General features: G+C 49.3%; 2 protein-coding genes across 2 annotated transcripts; both read left to right on the plus strand.

Annotated features, from left to right (window-relative positions):
- The first annotated feature begins 420 nt into the window (after positions 1 to 420).
- LOC136661061 (C-X-C chemokine receptor type 3-2-like) lies at positions 421 to 2,160 on the plus strand. Its single transcript, XM_066638083.1, has 2 exons — positions 421 to 456; positions 1,120 to 2,160. Exons 1-2 carry the CDS (start codon positions 421 to 423, stop codon positions 2,158 to 2,160), a joined length of 1,077 nt encoding a protein of 358 aa, XP_066494180.1.
- A 2,745-nt stretch (positions 2,161 to 4,905) lies between these two features.
- On the plus strand, positions 4,906 to 16,734 carry LOC136661062 (very-long-chain 3-oxoacyl-CoA reductase-like). The gene is made up of 11 exons (XM_066638084.1): positions 4,906 to 4,920; positions 5,816 to 5,887; positions 6,124 to 6,199; positions 6,922 to 7,032; positions 9,228 to 9,292; positions 10,363 to 10,407; positions 10,505 to 10,539; positions 11,050 to 11,131; positions 11,394 to 11,459; positions 12,383 to 12,529; positions 16,720 to 16,734. The coding sequence occupies exons 1-11, from the start codon at positions 4,906 to 4,908 to the stop codon at positions 16,732 to 16,734; spliced, it is 729 nt and encodes a 242-aa protein (XP_066494181.1).
- The last annotated feature ends 40 nt before the right edge of the window (positions 16,735 to 16,774 follow it).

Here is a 16,774-nt window from a genome sequence, read left to right on the forward strand (position 1 = left end):
GGCCTTGGCTACTGGGAACAGTCATCTATTGAATTTCTGCCACAGTGATGGACATATGGAGGGGCAGGTTTACAGAACTGGGCTCAAGGAACCCTGGCTACAGAAATTAAGCAGAGTTAACTTTCCCCCAACACTGCCAGGAATTAACTGTCCTACAAGTAGAGGGAAAGGTAACACGGGCAATAACTCTCAGTCCATGTGATCACTACTTCCCCTTCCTGGGCTGTTTCCCAACGTTGTGGGGAGTTCAGAGTTTCCCCTCTTTTCACTGCGCACCGTCAGTGTTTGCAGTGCTGCGGAACAGGGACTTCAATTTCCGTATTTGGGGACAGGGGTGGGGCTAAAGGAGCAGGAAGGTGAGAGTGGATTCCCTGCCCCACAACCTGGCCATTCCAAGGAACGACAGCGACCAGAGCCAACATGAACATCTCAATCTGGGATGATGACACCTATGAGGTATGTGATGCTCACCCTGTCAACCCCCCAGGACCTCCACACAGTCAGGGAGTCTGTCGTTCTTCAGCCTCATTGGTCCTGCGCCAACACTTTCAAAAGCGGGATGACATGCAATGGTGATAGTCTCTCTCACACACGCACGGATTCTGTCAAAAAATAAGCCAATACGGTGGGCCCTCTGTAGCCATGGTGGCTCTGGGAACCCCAAATCAGCTGTTCAGCGGCAGACATGAACATCAGCTGCAGAGGTTCACGGAAGTCATGCTGACAAAACGGCATAAATTTGTGGAAATTGCATAAATTGAAGTAAATTGTGTCGGTTTGTGCACAGTGTCCATTGCTTAAAGCATACCTAAACGGCCTGCATTTGCTTAAATGGGCTGGTGCCAGGTGATGGTTGCTACAGCAGGGCATGTGAAACTTTTTAGAAAACATTTTCAATCCGCGATTGATTAAATTCGCAGGTGTGGAGTCTGTGGATCAGGCAAGCCCGCTATACTCCCAGCCAATCCCAGTTGCAGGATTTGTGGCCCAGTGGGGTCTGATCCCTCCGCCCTGGGGCCTGAGCCTCCCCATCTACTGCTCCCCATCCCATTCTGGCCACCTGATAAGGGACAGCTTCTTCTGAGGAACCCCCACTAACTCGCTCTCTCTTCTTCCCAGTTTCCCACTTGGAGCTACCCAGACATTAACCCCAGAACAATCCCCTGCACTCAAGAGGAGGTCGGAGCCTTTGCACGCTACTTTGGGCCGGCCATTTTGTCCTTGGCCTTTGTGGTGGGACAGGTCAGCAATGGGCTGGTGCTGGCCGTCTTGGGAAGGCACAGGTGCCCCTGGCACTTTGCCGACTGTTTCTTCTTCCAGTTGGCCACGGCTGACCTCCTGCTCATCTTAACTCTCCCCTTCTGGGCCACGCAGTTCACCCAGGGCTGGGTCTTTGGAGAACTTCTCTGCAAGCAGCTAGGGGCCCTCTCCACCATGAACTGCTACAGCACTGTCTTCCTCCTGGCTTGCATCAGCATTGAACGCTACTTCGTGATCGTCCACGCCGTGCAGCTGCAGCACTGCTGGAGGCTCTCCCACATGTTGCTGGTCTCCGCTGTGCTGTGGGGGATCTGCTTTGGCTTGTCTGCCATGGAGCTGCACTTCCGCACAGTGGCCCACTTCTCCCAGGCGAAAGCACAGCTCTGTCACCTGGGATTCAGTCCCAAGGAGGCAAACTCATGGTGTCTTGGACTGCGCTTTACCTCCTTCACCCTGGGCTTCTTGCTGCCCCTCCTGGTGATGGCGTACTGCTACTGCCGCATTTTTGCCCAGCTGTGCCAAGCCCGGCTGTTCTGCAAGAACTCAGCCGTGCATCTCCTGCTGCCGATCTTGGTCCTCTTTATCCTCTGCTGGGCTCCCTTCCAAGGCTTCCTCCTGGTGGACAGCTTGCAGCGCCTGGGCCACTTGGAACGAGACTGTGCACGGGAAAAGGTGCTGGACTTTGGCTTGCTCTTCACGGAAAGCCTGGGCCTGCTCCACTCCTGCCTCAACCCCTTGGTCTATGCCTTTGCGGGGATCAAGTTCCGAAGGGAGCTTTCCAGATTGTTCCACCGTTGGGACAGGAGTGAGGAACAGAGGCAGAGCCTCTCCAGCCAGGACCACAGCCTGGCCACAGAGGTCAGCACCGCCCGGGCTGCAGATTTCTCCATCATGTTGTGAAAACTATTGGCCAAAAGCGTCTCAAGAAGATTTCCCCATTGCTTTGCCAAGGAACTGGAGCTTCAAGAGCTGTCTTAGGGCTGTACTGAATATTCTCCACAGATTTCAATTGTGGGGGTAAAAGAAATTGTGGGGATTTAACATCCAGGTGTTTCCTGCACAACACTTAGAGTGAATACTCACTTTTTTTTCTTAAAGTGTATTGTAAGGCTGCTGGTTCTGCTTCTGTTCCATTTCCATGTCAGCTACTGATCCTTTCTTCTCCCTAGAATAGTTCACGTGGGTGTGATCCCAACCAACCAGGGAGCCTATAGTAAACAGGGCAATGTTGCCCTGCTGTATAGCTTATCAGTTTTAGTTATGCAACTATAGCACTGAGGGCGAGTGATAGTGACCAACAGAGAGAGAAAGTGAAGGTCATGTAAATAAATCAGTAAATATTATCAGGAGGACAGCCAAAAAATAAAAACCAGTGGAAAAAGAGGTCTGTTTTTCAGCACTTCCAAAAGTGTCCATTCACAAAAACACCTGTGATTTCTTTCGACTTAGCTCTGTGTAGAAACAACAGAGCATGAATGTGGTTATGAGATTTGCACGCACAAAAATCCAGCACTGAGGCATTCCAAATTCTGGGACAAGCAAAGTTGAACAAGTAAATGAATCGGCTAATGCCAGGGACTAGGAGAGGGGGTAAAGGGGGTAATTTGTACCCAGACCCAGGATCAGAAGGGGGTCCAGGAGTCAAAGGAAGGGACCTGGAAAGTTCCTGGGATCTGACATTTTCCTATCTCGCCTGAATTCACTGCCTGCGCATGATGCTGGGGGCACAAATGTGGGCATGCAATGCCACTGCAGCTGCAACCCATACACACCGGCCCCAGGAATGCATCCTTGGCCCTCCTTAACACACTGTCAAATCTGGGAAGGAACAGGTCTGCCGCTGTAGCTCTCTGGCTTGTGGATCCCATAACCATGAAGGAGTGTATAGGAGCTCAGAGGCCCAGCTGTGGGGCTACAGCTGCTGCAGGAGTTCATGTTGGTGCACAAAGCATGCTGTCCATTCTAGTGTGAACCCAAATATGAAGATGCAAATTTTCTGCACTGGCTTTTCTATATTTCAAAGATTTTAAAGAGACTTGGGAGCGCGTTTGGTTTTCCGTATTACTTTATCTAACTGCTGGTGCAGCACGGTCAGGTAGACCTGGGCTCTGCATCATGAAGCCTGGTAGACCTGGGCTCCAAAGACTATCCTGGCTGTCAGCACCCTCACCCTAAACCAGGGGTGTCCAAAGTTTTTGGCAGGAGGGCCACATCGTCGATCTGACACTATGTCGGGGGCCGGGGGAAATAAGAATTAATTTACATTTAAAATTTGAATAAATTTACATAAGTTTACATAAATGAATATATTGCTGTGTAAAAACAGAGAAAGGCAGTATATAAAATCTAAATATCCATCACCGATTAACTTGGACGGCCCATAGGAAGTCAGCTATCGCCACCTCACACCATCATTTTAAGGCGATTGCTCGGTTCCATTATGGTATCGGTAACCAGTTTGTGCCTGCTGCTCTTCAGATCTTTAGAGCTAAGATCGTGACCCAATTGTTATATGGCGTCCCCATATGGGTTGCGGAAGCCAATAGCACTCTGGACCGAGTTGCGGCCGTATTTTTTAGGAGGATTCTCGGAGTCCCAAATTCCATCTGGTTAGCAACGCTGGCTCTCAAGCTGGGAGTTCATCTCCCTTCAACTATAGCTTGGGCTTTAACATTTAAATTTTGGCTCCGTTTCCATCTGTCTCTTCCATCCCATTCCCTTCTTCATGACCTGATAAGAGACCCCTTTTTATCTAGCTGGTTTTATAAAATTGATTCCAAATTGAACTCCTTAGATCTTTCCTTGGAATATTTAGCGGACCTGGTTCTGGAAAACTTCTAGTGTGACTGAAAAGGCTGATTTGGCAGTGACAATTCCTTCCACACTGGGAGCAAGTGTGGTCTGTCCCTGGTCTGTCCCCCTGGCTATGGGCCTTCCTTCTTTGCCGCTTTGCCTCAGTTTGTTGGCCAAGTGTCTCTTCAAACTGGGAAAGGCCATGCTGCACAGTCCAAGCGGGATGCTCAGAGGCCAAGGTTGAGGTCCAGTCCTAAGGCCTGCAGATCCCTCTTGCAGATATCCTTGTATCTGCAGCAGCATGTGGTACATGGAAAATACGTATGGAACATATGTATACATAGTGGGAATAAAAAGACTTTCAGCAAGTGTGGCATATTCTGCCCCCCGCCCCCCCGGTCCAATGCACACTTACCCAGGAGGAAAGTTGGGTAACAAATCCTGGCCTCTCTAGCAAGTCTTTGCAAGTGATGTTACATTGGAAATTCCTGCAGCCCCTGTTGAAATCTCCAGCATGGTTTTCAAAAGTCACCTAGGGATTGTTGCAGATTCCTGGCAACTCCAGCACCTTCCTAGAGGTTTAGCAACTCTGCAGGCACCTCCCTGAGATAGAAGAATAAAAGAGCCTGCTTGTGCTCCATCTCTCGTGAAGCTGTCTGATCAGGGACAGTGTATGCTGCTGAAAAAGAGAAGCAATGACTTCCAACAGCGCTTTCTATCTCAACCTGGCACTGTCTATCCTCGGAATTATAACTGTTCTCCGTCTCCTTTGGCAAGCTGCTTGTGGCGTGGGACGTCGGTTGAGGATTTATGTGCTGTCAAAAGAGTGGAAAGGGGTAGACCTGGCCAGCTATGGACCTTGGGCAGGTGAGTGCCTCTTTTGTGCCATCATCTCATGGGGAATGGAACAGAGGCTGAATCCTGTGCAGGTTCCCCGCAGCTCATTGATTAATAAGTTAGATTCATCTCTGAAGACCTTTAGATTGACTTTAAAAATGCATTCATTCAGTCATTTCTGCCCAATGTTGCATGTATGCAAGTGATCAAATGTGCATACCTGTGAGCTGGGCAGAAATGGGTTAATTGAGCAAGACATTTAAAAGAAATGACTTCTTATGAATACATGTTGCTATAAACCATGGCAGAGGGGAAGCCAAAAGCAGATCACCACTCTTGAGATGATGCCTGCTGAGACTCAGGAATGCATCCTCTCAAAACAAGGAGAGCCTGCCTTTTATCTTCCAAATGATGGTCTTGTTTGGATGGATATTGGTGCAGATTTAATTAATGGACTAAAAACTCTGACCCTCAATTGGCTCAGGAAATTGGATCCTGCACTTATTGGCACACGGTCTGGGTTTGCCTTGTTATCAAGTCTCTATTCTTGTTCTCACCCATTCTTCCATCTCCTCTGTCTGCGCATTCATCATGTTGTCCCAGCACTTATTCACTCAAACCCAACACTACTTCAACCCGATCCTGCAGCCTGGCTCCTTCACCAAATCTGTCTCCTGGGGTTTGTGTCCAGCTCTGACTGTATCCCCAGCACTCTTACTTTGCAGGGGTGGACATGTGCACCTGGGGTTCCACGGGTTGTATGTGATGCAGTTGGCACCTCTTCCTGCACTGAAATGACCTTCATGCAGAAGCCATTGTCACAAAGGGGTCCTCAGATAATGAACTTAGGAAGTTCTTTGGATTTCTGACAAGGATTGAACTTCTTGAGTGAAACTCTTCCGGGTGACATTCATCTTGTACATAGCTTGTCCTTTCTGCCTCCTTTGTAGTGGTAACCGGAGCCACGGCGGGGATTGGAAAAGCCTACGCGCATGAGGTGAGTGGACTATGATGTTTGAAAGGATCTTAGAAGGGTCCTCTTGGGCATGCTTAGGTTCATGTACGTTCAAGGTGTAAGCAAAGAGAAAGACACAAGTGATCCAGGAACCTTCCGACAGGAAAAGGAGCACAGCAGGCACTTTTCACACTTGGTGATTGGCCTTTCCTAGCCCTTTGCAGCTAGTCCTTTGCAGCTAACCCTTTGATCTCCTGACTCTCCTTCTTGGCTTCCAGCTTGCCAAGAGAGGCCTCAACGTGGTTCTCATCAGCCGCTCCCTGGAAAAGCTGAAGCAGGTGGCTGCTGAAATTGGTAAGTGAGAAGCTGCACCTGGGAGGCGGAGGTGACTGGGCAAGCCGCTGGGTCCAGCTCTCAGATATGGGACTTTTTCCAGAGCTCTGGGATCCTGAAAGAAAAGATTGCCAAAGTAATTACTGACACAGAAAGTTGGAGCCATGTTGAAGGTTGTGTTTTTATGATGACAGATTGATAAGTATGCTGTTCTTTTGCTATCTCGTTGTTTTTTGTTACAGGAAGAGTGTGCATTATAAGGGGGGAGGGCGGTAGTGGGGGATGGGGAGGGCAGACCAGCACTGGGAGGGGACATGGACAGCGGCATAGGCTCCTGTTTGATCTTATCCCCCATCCCAGGCCTGATCCACCAACATATGGCTCTTTGGACTTGAGCTAAAGATTTTGCTGGAGCAGATCCAAGAACTCCCATCGCGGCAGTGGCTGCTTACTTCAGGGCAAGGGAACAGGTGTCTCCTAACATCATGGAGACCTCCAGCTGCCTCTCTTTCCATGCTGGATACAGTGGAGGCCGTACTGGTGCCGCTGCAGCTCGGCACAGAAAGTTAGTTAGGATTTGGCTGTTCTGCTTCAGAGACATAACCGGACAGGCTGTTCGGACCCCTGCAAGACTGGACACCTGCATGTGTCAGACAACTGCTCAGTGTTCCTAAGTCTGCCTGTTGGTCTAGTGACCTGTTCTGGCAAGGCAGTTCCAGCATCTCTTTGCCTTCACTTCCCAGAGGAACAGCACGGCCGAAGCACCAGAGTCATCCAGATGGATTTCACCGAGGGATCGGAAAGCTATGAGCCGATTCGAGATGCTCTGCAGGGCCTGGAGATTGGCATTCTGGGTATATGCACCTTTTCCTATTTATACCTTTTATTAAGCTTTTTAATCTTGTGTCATGTACACTATGGGAGCAATCCTAACAGCACAATAGGCCAGCACCAGTCCCAGCCCAGGAGGGTAGCACACGTTAGCGCCTTCTCGGGAGTCGGCTGGGCCGGTGCTGGGTTGCGTGCCAGCCCATGGAGGCTGCATCCTGCCTCCTCACCAACATGGGGAGGGAGGGTTGCATCAGCCAAGCTTGCCAATGCCCAGGCCTGGGGAGGGCAGGAGGAGGCAGGAGGGAGGGGTTCTGGGATGGTGGGAGGGCGGGTGGAGGGCGGTCCTGGGGAAGGGTGGGCGGGGAGCAGGAGGCAGGGCTGGGACCCAGCTGTTATGATGGATAACAACCCCGTTCCCTGGGCAGTGAGGAAGAGCTTAAAGCTGCTCCGTTCTCCTCAGACTTGTGCCACCTCCTGAGGTGGCATTCTCAGTATATGCACCTTTTCCTATTTATACTTCTTATTAAGTTTTTTAGTAAAGCAACATGCACACTATGCGCACAATCCTAACAGCACAATAGGTGCTGAGGTGACACAAGTCCATGGAGACCCACTGGGGCCGTGGTGGCTTACCTGGGAGTAAGGGGAAGAGTTTCCCCTTGCCTCCTGCTGAGCCACTTCTGACCCCAATCTTGCGCTGAACTTGCCTGTTCCAATGCAAGATAGGAGTGAGCTGTATGTCCAGCAAGCAGTGGAGAAATCACTGGAAGTCCCTCCCTCAGAGAGTCAGAGAATATCAAAATGGGGAGAGGGTGTCAGGCCTTTGGCATCCCAAGCCCTGAATTGTTGTGAGCCAGGATGTGGCAGGAGGGGCCTTGATGTCCAGGCCTCATATGAAATGCGAATTAAAGGAACAGCACCACTGTATGTGATTAGTAATCAGCTGCACCTGTTGCAGGTGCGAGCCATGTGACCTGGGAGAAATGTGTGCTGAGTCACGTAGGCTACGGAGGAATGGTGCAATGCACCACTGGACAGCCAATCAGAGTGGGTCACAAGACTGTCTTGTGACTATGAGGTCGCCCTACTCTGATTGGCTGGCCCCGGTATATATGGGGGCAAGAGCAGACTTCAGGTGTGGGTTGCTGTGGTGGAGTTTCTGTGCGTCCTGTTGCTGGTTTGTTCTGTGGCTGGGACTGTGCATTATCTTGACTGTGCCTCTCTGTATCCCTGACTTCTGGACCGTTTGACTGACTACTCTTCTGCCTGCTCCTTCACCAATACAATTCTGCAACAAACAAGCCTGTGGCTGCTTCTTTGGCTCTGTTTGGGATCGCCTGCTTCTTGTGCTCTTTCCCTACACTCCCATGCCACTCTGCTATCGGGAAAGCAAGGGCTATCCTCCCCTGGTGACCTGACAGAGGGTCCATTTTCTAAAGATGGCTCTAGTTTTTTCATTTGAACATGTTGTGATTGCATCAGTCTGGTGGTGTTCTGCCAGATTCCCAGTCCAAGCTCTGCCTGGAGAACTATGCCCACTTTTAGCTAATTAGCTCCCCTTCTTTCCTCAAAAGTGACCCTGGTTCTGCCCTGCAGTCCTGCTGGACCTTACCACCAGGGTAGCTTGCCTGTTTAACCTACAGAGGTCCTCCTTCCTGCCAGCAGCCTCCTGCCACTACAGCAGCCCCTTGGTCCTCAGCAGATCTTGGGCACAGCAGCCAAATACCAGTCTTAGTGTCTCCAGTAGTTTCTGCTCCAGCAGCTTCCAAAGTCCATTCACACATCAGTCCATCAGCAGTTCCAGCAGTCTATTAGCCATCAATTCCTCAGTCCATTTCTCCAGTCTGTCCTTCCTCAAGCTTCCCACCTTCTGCTACCCACACCAAACTCTCCCTTCATCAGGTGCTTTAATGCCTGAGGGGTCTATTCCCTTCAAGTGGCTGCAGCTGTGCAGCACACTCTGCTGGGTGCCCAGGCCTTACCCTTAAAGGGGCCACTGCTGATACCACATCTACCTCCTGGCCAGATCTTCTGCGATTCCAATACAGGTGGCCTCTAATTTCAACCCACATTCCAGCCTGTTGTCTTGAAGTATGTGCCTGAGGTCTCTTTGTGCTCCTCTGATTTGTTGCTGAGCGAAGGCGGAAGGGTGGTGACTCTGACCCACTGGCCTTCTGTGTCTGTGTGACAACTCACCCTCTGCTGACTCTTTTTACAGTGAACAATACTGGCATGAACATTCCTCTGCCACTGCGTTTTCTAGACCTCCCTGACATTGACAAGGTGAGTTTGGTCTCAGCCAAAGACCGCCTGGCACCTCCCTGCCTGTCATCAGGTACCGCCATTTGTGCAATCTCCCCTGCACACAGTTGGTGGCTCAGTGCATTGTGACATGTTGGCTGCCATCCCTGGGTTGCAATCAGCTGAGCGTGTGAAGTAGAAAGTACAGTGCTCGTTTGTGGCTCCCCTGTCCACCACCCCATATTTCACAGGTCTCAAGCAGGCATGTAATGGGGCTCTTCTCAGGTTGAGTTGGAAAGTGCCCTTACATCCCCCCCCCAACACTGGGTCTTTTTAATCACTTACCCGGAGCTGCTGGGCTCCCTTTCCTAGAGCAAATATGGTGTGGAATTCTAACCTTCTTGGAAACAATGTTCAGAGAGGTTGCCATTCTGTTGCTGCAAATAGGGCCACACATTAAGGGCACAATCCTAACCGGCACTCATGCCGGCATAGGTGGCCCTGGAGGGTCGCAAACGTGCCGTAAAGCATGTTTGCGCCTCCGTGAGTGGGAGCTAGGTCAGCGCATCCAGATGTGCCAATGCGTGGAGGGAGAAACCTGACATAAGCGAGCACACTGACATAAGCGGCAAACGTTGGCATGGGGGGTGTGAGGAGGGGGCGGGAGGGGCGTTATTGGGAGGGGGAGGGCGGGCCCGGGGGCGGGCACACGGGGTGCCAGGGGTGGGGCCTTCTTGTGCCTTTGTCTTGTTTTTGAAACATCCCTCTCTTGCATGGAGGAGCCAGTAAACACCCTGACCAAGGGAGTAGGTCTTTTTTAGGACACTATTTTGATTGAAAAGTGGAGCTTAACTAAAATCAATACATTTTAAAACAAACCTTGAATTCAAGTCTTCAAGTAGACTCAGGCTCTACTTCTGTCAAATTCAGACTGTGGCCGCTCTTTCTCTCCACCTTTTACTAGCTGAAGTGTCCTGTGACGCTCCAAAGGCTGCGGAGAGATGCCAAGGTGGTCTGGAAAGTCAAAGCCCCCTTGGTCTCTCATCAGCTGCCAGAAGCTTTGTGACAAGACAACAACCAAGACAGTCACACTTCTTTTCCTTCTCTTACAGTTTATACCTGACTTGGTGAACTGCAATATACTTTCAACATTGAAGGTGGGTTATGTATGGATGGAAACGAGACATGGAAGGGGAAGGTGCTTGGGCCCCGTTTCCCATCACTGACTGTGTGTCACTGCTCTTGTTCTCCTAGATGACACAGATTATCCTTCCTCAGATGGTTGCCAGGTAGGCGAGGAGGGAATCTGCACACCTCAGAACCTGCCTGTACAGTATTCCAGAATGACACCTGTGAGGGCTTCTGCTTCTTCCAAGGAAACTGGATTTTGATTGGGGTTGTCAACAATATAGGAAAAAAGTATCATGAGCAGATGTGTGGACAGAATCCTCTGCTCCAAAAAAGAGGGACAAAGCTCATCTGTGGCAAATTTGCAGGAAAGAAAGGAACAGTAGTAATAATATAGCACAGAGATGGTTCTGGTCCATGGCACATTGAACCCAAAATGGTTGGTTGGCCACATCACATAGTTTAGAAGGCTAGAAAGAGACATTTGCTTGTCTCCATTTGCTCTTTTCCAGTCCTTGGGGTCACAGTCTTTCTGGTGCCACAAGGGCTCTTTGATTGCTGTAAAGGCAATCCTTTACACTCTGGAATATTTTGGAGAATCCTGGTTTGCATTGGATTCCTTACAGAAGGGCAGGTGTTCTGCTAACTCACCAGAATGACTCTCTCTGTAGGAAGAAGGGGATTGTCATAAACATGTCTTCGATACTTGCCCGTTGTCCTATGCCCCTGCAAGAGATATATGCTGCATCCAAGGTGAGGAGCATGTACACCTCTGTAACCCTATACCTGAAGGTCCAGGCTTTCTTACTTCCATTGTCTCCCTCTACTTCATGACCTCCAAATAATCTGCTTTTCATATAATAAGTGGAACTTGCAGCTTGATTGTGCCCTTGTCAGTTGAGGTCTAACCATCTTTTGCAAATGTGGCTATGTGAATGGGATCCAGTGTCCTCACCCTAAGTGCCCGTGGAGTTATTTCCACCCTCAGACCTTGATTTTTCTGCTTCTGTTTCAGACATTTCTGGATCTTTTCGCACGAGGGTTGGACCGAGAATACCGCTCCAAAGGCATCATTGTGCAGGTATTGTTGATTGAGCCTCTTGTTCTTATCCCAAGGAATCAAAGGACAGTCGGACTTGTGGCAATCAGTCAACAGGGCTTGGCAAAATTCTCCCAGTTAAAAAATTAGAGGCTTCCTACTCCTTATTTCACTTTGTATATCCTGTGGTCAGGGGCTCAGTGATGACCTATCTCCTGCAGCGCTATCCAGTCTTGTGCCGCAACAGGCAGACCAGGAGGCCTGTGCTGTATCCGGCATCAAATAGGTGCTCAAAGTGGCTCAGTCAAAGGCAAGGGGAAACTCTTCCCCTTACCCCCAGGTAAGCCACTGCAGCCCCTATGGGTCTCCTCAGTGGCATGTTCGAGGAGAGCGCTATGCTACTCGGGAACGGGGTTTGGGATCCAGCATAACTGCCCGGTCCCAACCCCAACTCCTGCTCCCCGCCCACCCGCCCCCAGGACCGCCCTCCCCCTGCCCTCCCCTGCCCTCCCCCTGCCACGGAACACCTCCCTCCCGCCTCCTTCCCACACACCCCAGAGCCATGCGTCGGCCAAGCTCGGCTGATGCGAGGCCCCTCCCCAAGTCGGCGCGGAGGTTGGCCAGTATGTGTCCGTGCGCCAGCCAATGCACGAGGAGGTGCAAACATGCTTTATGGCACATTTGTGCCGGCCCAACCCCAGGTCAGGATTGCGCCCTTAGTTAAGTAACTTTGGTATCTGGAGGCAGGGCAGAGGAGAGGAGGAAGCAAGTTTGCTTCAGTTACTAGTTCCCCTTTATCTTGTGTTAGTGTTGTGTACTTGGAGCCTACATCTCCTGCCCAGAACCTTCTGCCACTTCAACCTCAGGCTGCAGTTCCCAGCTCCTGTCCTGAGGAATCCTGAGCTGGAGAAGACAAGCCTGGATTCAGACATGGTCTCCTGCTGTAATGCTCCTTTCTTCCGCAGAGTGTGCTGCCCGCTGTTGTTGACACCAATATGACTGCCAAGTATGAAAAATGTGGGAAGATACCGGCAGATGTGTTTGCACACAAGGCCTTGAATACTGTGGGGCTCACCAACAGGACCTCGGGCACACTTAAGCACAGCATTCAGGTAAGTTCAGTGTGGGTTGCAAGGTAGATTAATGGACAGCAGCAAACCCTTGTTTGTTTTTTATCCTCTATGCCAGCAGTTTTCAAACTCTCTAAGGGAGTATGAACTGCTCTAAGTCTTTGTGGGGGTGGGGGGGAGGCAGTGATGCAATCCCCAGGATTGCGCCACTCAGGGGGGCTGCAGGGGCTTGGCTGTACATACTGAAGCCTCCTGCCAGCTCCCGAGGGTGCGGGGAGCCCTTCGCAACCATCTGCAGGTTCCCCACAGCTTTGAAAGTGCAAGTGGAATGATTGCGCCCCACCTCCGCAAAACCGGAAGTTGTTTGTCCCCTGAGCAACACGATCCTTAAGGGGCAGGGCCTTTGGACGACGCCCCAGTTTGTAAACCCCTGCTCTATGCAAAAAATGTGAACACCAACATATTCTTGGTCTGCCTCTGGGGCAAAGTCCAAACATTATTTAGTTGTGGGTAGTTTATTTCCCACCTCCACTTGTTTTTCATGTTACAAAATGCAATCGGAGAGTCTGCAGTTCACCTCCATAGGTGAGATGTGGAGTTTGCAGAACTATTACCAGTTTGTGTGCCATTAATGCAGTAGTAGCTCTGCTGATTCTCAGGCATACATTAGAGGGGAGCAGAAGCCAGTGAGCACATGAAGGAGAGTTCCTCCTATCAGTCTACCCAAGGCGGCTATCTCAGTTGGCCTCATGGATGGGCCGGCCCTGCTGATATTAGTTGGTTTCCTCTCCGAGGGCCTTGGGAACTGCAGCTTGTGAGGATGCTGAGAATTCTGTAACAGAGAATTTGGCGCATCTGTGCCTCTGGCCTCCTCCCAGAACCAAGCGTTTCCTGGGGGGAGGGAATAAATTTGAAGCCAGTTCTGGCTAATAAGGCTGCGGCCTCATTACATCCCCCAAACTCTACTCCTTAGTCGCCTTGGGTGCCCCCCAGGGAGAAAGGCAGATTGCAACTCCAATAAATAAATAATAATAAATACTCCTCTTGCTCAGAGAAAAGCCTCACTCAGCCTTGCTCAGCATTTTCCTTTTCATTTGCCTTTCAGTATCTCGTGGGACAGACATTATTTCCCCAGTGGTTGCATTTTTCACCCGTCGGGATTGCTCTTGTTTTCTTCTTCCACAAGATCATAAAGAAGCAGGACTAGCCTTCCTTGCTGAAGATCCGCGAGGGGATGGGGCATGGCCCAATGCCCTGGCCCTAAAGCTTTGTTTGGGTCTTGTTGTCCTGCACGCAGGTGTTGATGAGATGTTTCCCACTAAGTTTCCACTGCATATTTGGGAAGCTGCTTTTCCCCCCACATGACCAATTCATTTCAGTCGAGAATTGAAAGGGCATTGATAGCTTTAACAGCCAGGGAACAGCCGCCCTAGTGGCCCCTGTGAACGCCATGTAGAAGGCGAGGAAAAGTCCTAAGCAGAACTGGGCTTACTGGTTAACACGGAGCTATTTCTTTTCTCAATGCTAACTTAACTCTGACCTTGCAAAAAGGGGAAGTAGTCTAAGTGAATACTATGTGATCAGGCTTCTCCCAGGAGTGAAGGCTGTCAGTATACAGACATGTTCCCCTATCCGCAGGGATTCTGTTCTGGAACCCAATTCATGTGGATACATGAATCCGTTTACAGGAGGGGTTGCTCCTCACCCTCCAGAGAGAAGGGGGTGCACAGGGGAGGGAAGCACTGATCTGATCCACATTTAAGTGAAACCACCGATATGGGATTCACGGACACGGCCCCCCATAGTAATCTTTACAGATAGCCATATCAAAGAAAGTGTCATCAGGGAAAGGGTGAGAACCATCAAAGCGAAACAACTGAAAGCTGGTTGAAACTGATTTTTCTCCTGGCGCTCATTTTTCGCTGGTTTTGTTAAGTTGCTAAATGATGATTGCCCATCCGGAAAAACTGTACAATGTAACACGCCCTGTCTGTGCCAAGCAGAGGCTTGGTTTTTAGCTCTGCTGCCAGGTCTGCCTCTTGTTTTCAGCTGAATCTTTTTTCTTTACTTTATTGATGAATAACAAAATAAAAAAAGATACTATCGTAAAATGCAATATTATTTATGTATTTTTAACAACTTATAAAGGAAAAGGGGGAAGCTGTTGTTGTTGATGCTGATGATGATTTAATTGATCGACTTAAAACTCCAACCCTCAGCTGGCTCAGAAATGCACTTATTTCACTATTAATGCACTATACTCAGTGAGCCCTGAGAGCCCTGAGAGAAGATAAAGTCAATCTCTAGGTGACTTCTGAATGCCATGCTGGGGATTTCAACAGGGGCTGCAGTCAATAACAGTTGGAACATTGGCCCAGGTGTCAGTCATTACCATATACGGGCATTACATCCCAAAGGGCCCCCCCACACACACTCACATCAGCAGCATAGAAAAGGGCAGAACAATCTTCACTCAGGGCTCTCATTTTCTGCAAGCCAGTAGGAGGTGTTAGCACATTCTCACTCTGTGAGGCCAACCTGAGTGTGACAGCCCAATCCTGAGCTGCCTGGTGCCCAGGGTTGCAGTAGCGCCAAAATGGCTGCCCCCGGATCCAACTGACACCGGGTAGCTGTTGGCGGCTTCCAAGTTCTCTGAGGGAAGGGGACTTTCGTCTTGTGCTTTTAAGCACAGGAAATGGGCTTAAATAGAAGGCAAAATGCAACATATTTGAAGTAAAAATCTAGAATAAAAAAATTCCTTCACTACATAACCAGCTTAACCGGTTCACCTGCAACCCTGAGAGCAACATGCTGGAGTCAAGCTGAATCCATTTCAGCACCTCTTCCCTGTTGCAGATGCAGTTGTCTAGGGCTGCCTGTTTATTGATGTGTATCTTCCAAATGTATATAGAATCTGGCTTATAGTTCTGCTATTACTGCCCCCATAAGGGAGTCCAAGTGAAATTCAGGGGACAGAAAGAAAAGGAAAGGCAGTTCCAGGGCAGTCAGACCGGGATTCTGAGTGCAGTTGTATGTTTGAACCAGCACTGAGCTGCTTCTCATTACCAGAAGCCTGGCTATCTAGATTTTCCTGGAACGGCGAGTAATGTGTCCCAGTTGAAAATCTGACGCAATCACAGAACGAAGCTTCTGATTCATTCCCCAGTTCATGTTTCCATTAGCAGAGCACACACTGCCCTTCCTAAGCAAGTCTCAGCGGGTGCAATCACGCTGAACAATTGCATCTTGCTGAACAATGTCCTGGCTGGGTCCTTCCCAGTTTCAATAAAAGAAGTTTGATGTGATGGACTCCCTGGGCAGAATTTCCATCTCTAATGCAATGTCTTTGCTTTCTGGCAAATGCTGGGTTGTGCTAAGTTACCCTTCCTACAGTAACGTCTATCCTTGTCAGAAACCCAAAGGGGTCTTCCTAATTCCACCATCTTGTTGCAAGGTCAAAGCAAAGTTCAAAAGCAAACTCAGTAGGCAAGAGTGGTGATCGTCTGCAAGCTTTATTTTGTTGCCAGCAACGGGCTTCTCAGGGACTCCTGTCCAAAGCGAAGAGAGCCATGTGGGAACTCTCAGAGCCCACAGAGAAAAAACAATTTTCCAGTGTGAGTCTCTCCCTTATATTTGATTCTGGCTCCTTTGTCTGAGGAGTCTTACACTTCTCATTGGCTGGTGTGTGACATCAGAAATGGGGGCCTTCTCAGGGTTGGCCAGAGATAACTTTACAAGCATTTGATTGGTTGGCTTCAAATTACAAACTCCAAAAAAGGCAAAATGTACATTTGAGACATTATAGAAAACATTGTTTCCAACAACCACTAGATGGCACTGTTTACTCATTTATTACTGGCCTTTGGTATGTCTTTGTTTATTTCTGACCCTGACAGAGTTATTAATGTTATCTTTCCAAATCCCTTCTGTCTGGTCTCATCAATCACTGTGGGCTTTCTGCTAACTGTTTGAACTGTTTGAACTAAGCCTTTTGGTCTTTCCTCTATTCTATGTGTAATTCTCTTGATGTGACTTCGTTATTGTGATGTATAGTGGTATAATTATATTTGATACAAGACAAACTCACTTCTTATTGTACAAAAGGATTCTCTTTTAGAACTCTTTTCTTATTTAAAACAAATCTCTTTTCCCTCTGTGTCAGCTTAGAGGTTCTCATTATGTTTTGCTGGCTTATCAGGGACTCTCTGCTATGTCTCTGCCTATCTCTGCAGATGCCTGTATCTTAGAGTGATAGAGATTTTAAAGGTTAACCTAACTTCTCTCAGA

This window comes from Tiliqua scincoides, chromosome 10 (assembly GCF_035046505.1).
Source record: "Tiliqua scincoides isolate rTilSci1 chromosome 10, rTilSci1.hap2, whole genome shotgun sequence".
NCBI classification, from domain to species: Eukaryota; Metazoa; Chordata; class Lepidosauria; order Squamata; family Scincidae; genus Tiliqua; species Tiliqua scincoides.